The 4968-nt window shown below is 34.0% G+C and overlaps 1 protein-coding gene across 3 annotated transcripts; it reads left to right on the forward strand.

The window, feature by feature from the left end:
- Positions 1-1545: 1545 nt before the first annotated feature.
- On the forward strand, positions 1546-3087 carry LOC111884172 (transcriptional regulator SUPERMAN). 3 transcript variants are annotated; one of them, XM_023880496.3, is made up of 3 exons: positions 1546-1701; positions 1805-1880; positions 2152-3087. In XM_023880496.3, the coding sequence occupies exons 1-3, from the start codon at positions 1635-1637 to the stop codon at positions 2786-2788; spliced, it is 780 nt and encodes a 259-aa protein (XP_023736264.1). In that variant the 5' UTR covers positions 1546-1634; the 3' UTR covers positions 2789-3087. The 3 variants fall into 3 exon arrangements, with proteins under 3 accessions (XP_023736264.1, XP_023736263.1, XP_023736265.1); XM_023880495.3 differs by having other exon boundaries at positions 1601-1880; XM_023880497.3 differs by lacking the exon at positions 1546-1701 and having other exon boundaries at positions 1794-1890.
- Positions 3088-4968: the final 1881 nt, after the last annotated feature.

The raw sequence follows: 4968 nt of genomic DNA on the forward strand, positions 1-4968 counted from the left end.
TCGGACTTGTTGCTTCTTTCTTTTTGTCTTTCTTTCTTTCTTATTTCTTTTTTCATCTTTCATCTTTCTACCTTTCTGTCTTTCTGTCTTTCTTCTTTCTAATTTGTTGTTGTTCAAAAGTCTTTCTTTTTTCTGCTACGAACCAGGTATGAGCTTAGTGCTCTAATACCAAGTGTTGGAAATCAACCCAACCCTCATGCAACCTGTAACCATAGACTCTCATATGACTTACACAACAATCACTAAATATGGACAAGTTATTGGGTTTTCTCACTGTTATATTACTTTGAGGAAGAAAACCGATTACACTCTAAAACAAATGACAACCTAACCTGATTATAGACTATTATACCTATAAAATCGGTACATATTCTTCCAGAAACATGGGTATACAAGTGACTGAATAATCTACATAACACCCGGTCGATTCCCATGCATATCGATCAAAGCTATGATCCATTCTCTTTTATTCAGCTCAATCTTCCAGCATCAAGATTATACCCAACAAGATCGTCGGTCAAACGATTGAGATTTACCAAAATGTGTTATTGCAGATTCGACCCTAAAACATTACCGACAACCTTATTAGCGACGAAAAAGAATTATCAGCGACGTCATTAGTGGGGACACAGACTTTTAGCGGCGACTCAAGTTTGAGTGGCCTCTAAGAGTCGGTGTCGACGCTAATAACGTTGCCGGTAATGATCTTATTTCTTGTAGTGTTTATAATATATTTAATTATTAAAAGTTTTTTTTCCTTTGAAAATTTCAATGATCATAGAACTTCATATCTATTGAATGTCAACATACATAACGTCTTGTAGTAGTAGAGTTTAACACATTGAATGCTACATATGCATAACACCCGAATCAACTCTCACATTGAATTATGCATTGTGGATGCTTTTAGATTGCATAGATTCATTTGTTATAAGCTTAAGCTAAATATCAATGTCTTTCTTTTTCGCTAGAAAAGAAGATTATGTAAAAAAAAAATACAATTTATTTATAGGGAGTGATTTGTACAATTACTTTTTAGTTATACAAAATCATTTATGTTTTAGAAGGTTGTAATGTACAACATAATAAATTATAATTTTTAATGTAGGACTAAAAATGTTAATTGTTTACAAATCATAACCCTTTAGGGTATAACTACATACTTGAAATTTGAATGGTTTATTACATACAAAATCAAAGAATATATGCAATAAAACCCTTGAAACAGAAATACAGAATATCAACAAGATCCCAAGTATGACATGCTGATAAATTGATCACTGTGGGACTGTATCACTTTTCTTTACACACACACACACACACATATATATATATATATATATATATATATATATATATATATATATATATATATATATATATAGAGAGAGAGAGAGAGAGAGAGAGAGATGAATCCAATGGAAGAGTAGTAAAACAATCGACCAAGATATGGATTGTGAAAAGTTCTTTTGCAGAGAGATTAGAAGGTAGGGTCATGATAGAAGCACACGTCTTATTCGATTGCATGGGCACAAAAGCCATGGATAATGATTACCCCTCTCTCTTGCAGTAACAAAAACGACCCTTCTTAGGTGCACTGCCAAAAGCAGAACTGGATATTTGTGTAGGCGAACATGGGAGACTTGACAATAAAATCGCTGGGGTGCGTTAAACCTCGAGAAAGCATCTGGCCAGTGCATGGTTCTTATTTTGGCATGTTTATGTTCTACATTAATCTACTTGCAATCCTTACTTCTTTCCATCTCATCAATTAATGGAGATGTATTTTTTTTTTTCTTAACAGCAAAGGGGAATTATAGAGAAAAAAAAAAGCATGGAGGCATAGTAAAGGGAAAGATTGGATCGGCGTTGAAATCAACGTAGGAAAAGGTTTATCTTAATTAATTAGTCTTTGTTACTCTTAATACTTTGTTTGAAATAGCAATATAATATAGAGAACTAAGTCAAAAATTCATGTGCTGGCTCTCGCTCTCTAGCTAGAATTCTATTTTGTCTCTAGTATTTTAAATAAATTTCATTTCTTATTTAACCCTTTCCTTCGCATTTCATCCCCAAACATTCTCCGCCATTAATATTGTTTCTACCATTATACGGTATTGGCTGATCTTTTGTCACTACCAACATCAACAGGATCCTGTGGATGTGGAACACTAATTCAGTGGTGATAAACTCTCAGGAGGAAGTTGATTCATGGGAAGTGAAAGCTTTCGCTGAAGACACCGGAAATGTCATGGGAAGTACTTGGCCACCGCGGTCATACACCTGTACATTTTGTAGAAGAGAATTCCGGTCAGCTCAAGCTCTAGGTGGTCACATGAACGTCCACCGCCGGGATAGGGCTCGGCTCCACCAAGCCCAACCTAATTTTAATAGCCCTAATATATCTTCTTCCCGACCTTCTTCCACTCTCTTGATTCCATCACAAGAGCTTGTTGGAAATGGCGGTTTATGCCTTTTGTACTCTTTACCAAACCCTAATGCCATTTTCAACCCTTCTTCTTTAAATAATGTTAGTGATAATCCGTCCACTCTTCTCTCCATTTCACCCCATCCCAATACCGATAACTTCATGAATTTTCCAACAACCATGTCTCCTCATAGCTTCAATTCTTCCCTCTCTAATTCCTATAACACTGAAGCATCAACGTCAACAAATCATAAAAGCAACCAAGAAGTTAGTATTGGCAACAAGTTACAGAAGAATGATTCAGCAATTGAAGATATTGATCTAGAGCTTCGTCTAGGATGCAGCTCATGGGCTTCATAGAAGAGATACATGGTGTGTTTTTCTACCTTAATTGAGTGTGTGTTGCTATCCTGTTCTTTTAGAGGCTTCAATCTTTTTCGTTTTTTTCCTTTGAAAAAGGTCTGATTTTTTGATTTGTTGTTTGTGATTATCAAAGTATATTGTATATTAGAAGAAATAGAGGGATCAATTTTAGTTGAATAATGAAGCTGGGATAGTCTCGAGGTAAATAAGATGTCCATGAATAAGCTTACACGCAATGTAGTGTCATTTTCTTGTGCATAATCATTTCATGGAGATATCCATCCATCTACGATCCATTACATCTGTTGTTAGAGTGATTATAAATTGAAATAAAATATATATCAATCATAATGGCATTGATATCGATAGTTCTCATCGAAATTCTAAATGTGGATCATTCATGAACCCTTTGTGAGTTCCAATTTTCCTAATTTCCTTTTAGCTAACACTTTGTTCGTCGAATTGGTTGATAAAACTCTAAAACTTCGTTTTGCTGATGCAAACGAGGTAGTATTTAAATATTAGCTCTTAAACATGATATTAATATGGTTGTTTAAATCTAGGTTGTGATCTTACGAACTTATGATCTTAATATCATACAAGTAAAACACAATTAGATCAAGCTAAAACTAATTTTGAAGCAAGATCTATACTGTATCTTAAAATCTTGATAATTAGGACTGTAGGATTAATCCCTTATCCGATAGATCCCAAGTTTTTAGTCATTATTCTATGGTAGACTTTTGTCAGTTAATTAAACCTTAGGCAATTCGTTTTTCCTACTAAAAAAAACCCATGTAATATCTAAAAAAATGTCTATATCATACTGAAATTGAGTCTAAAAAATTGGTTTATTCAATTCGAAGTTGAGTGTTGCAAATTGCAGGAAAATCCATAGAGCATTACAACTTCATTACTTTATCTCAAATTAGGCATGCCAATGCGACAAGCAAGTTAATTCTATGTTAATTAATGTGATAATGTGCTTTTAGGTTCAGTTTTTTTTTTCTTATTAATTTACATTTCTTAGTTTCATGTAGGGATTCTACAATTTCATTTTAAGCAGAATTGAGAATTCTCGAATTAATTTATTATTGTGCAACTCAAATTATATATAGAGTTTAAAATAGAGTTTAGATAGGTTCATTTCCAACCTCACTATAAAATCTATTTTACCCTCTAAAATTAGAGTGCCTGGGAGATGATAAAATTTACTCTCCAAATTTAGAGTGTACCTATCAATTTTTCTATTTATAGAGTTGGGTTAGAGTTTTAATTTAGTGGGGTTGAAGATGCTGTTATTGGATCTTTAATGTGAATCATCCACACTTAATTTCAATATCTTCATCAAAAAAAATTACTTCTAAAGATTTTTTTTAACAGCAAGAAGCTGGAATTACAAGCTACAATAGATTGGGTTATCAACCCATGAGTCTCAAGACAAAGATCTCCCCCACCTAGCTCTATTTTTAAACCAAAAGAACCCTAAAGCTTTGACATCAAAAACAAGAAAATAAGGGTTTTTCACTTTGCTATTAAAGATCAAACCGTTCCTATACGTCCATATAACCCATAAGAAGGCCCTAGAGATCGTGTCCGTGATATCTTTCTTTCTACTGCCTTTTTTGTGGATTGAGTTTACTCCAATCAGGTTGTCCAAAGAGTTAGTATCATTGAGAGCATCCTTCCACCACACTCGTAGAAGTGCTCCCAACTGCCTAGTGGTTGAACAATCTTTAAATATATGATCTTCATTCTCCTCAAAAGCGTTACACATCAGACATAATGTAATTGGAATACCCACCCCCTCTGAGCAAGGTTAGCTCTAATCGGTAGTCTATGTCTAGCACGCCATATGAAAATATTGATTTTCCCTGGAACAATGTTAGTCCAAACTGTAGGCGTATTAGTAGACTCCAAGAACCTTTTGTTAATTTCTTTCCTAAGGGAAGAAATTAACATTCTCATATGTCGTTACTACCATTGAAATTACCCCTATAATCATTACTTCTATATATTAAGATCAATATTGAAAGGCTCCAGATCCTTATACACGTTGCTTATTCTGCCCCAAACTATATTCATTTTACCTAATGGTATCGTCACTCCTAATCCCCCATGATCCCCATAAATGCAAGTAATAACCGTTTTCCAAATTCGTTTTGTATCATCGTTGT

This window comes from Lactuca sativa, chromosome 3, assembly GCF_002870075.4.
Source record: "Lactuca sativa cultivar Salinas chromosome 3, Lsat_Salinas_v11, whole genome shotgun sequence".
In the NCBI taxonomy this organism is placed as follows: domain Eukaryota; kingdom Viridiplantae; phylum Streptophyta; class Magnoliopsida; order Asterales; family Asteraceae; genus Lactuca; species Lactuca sativa.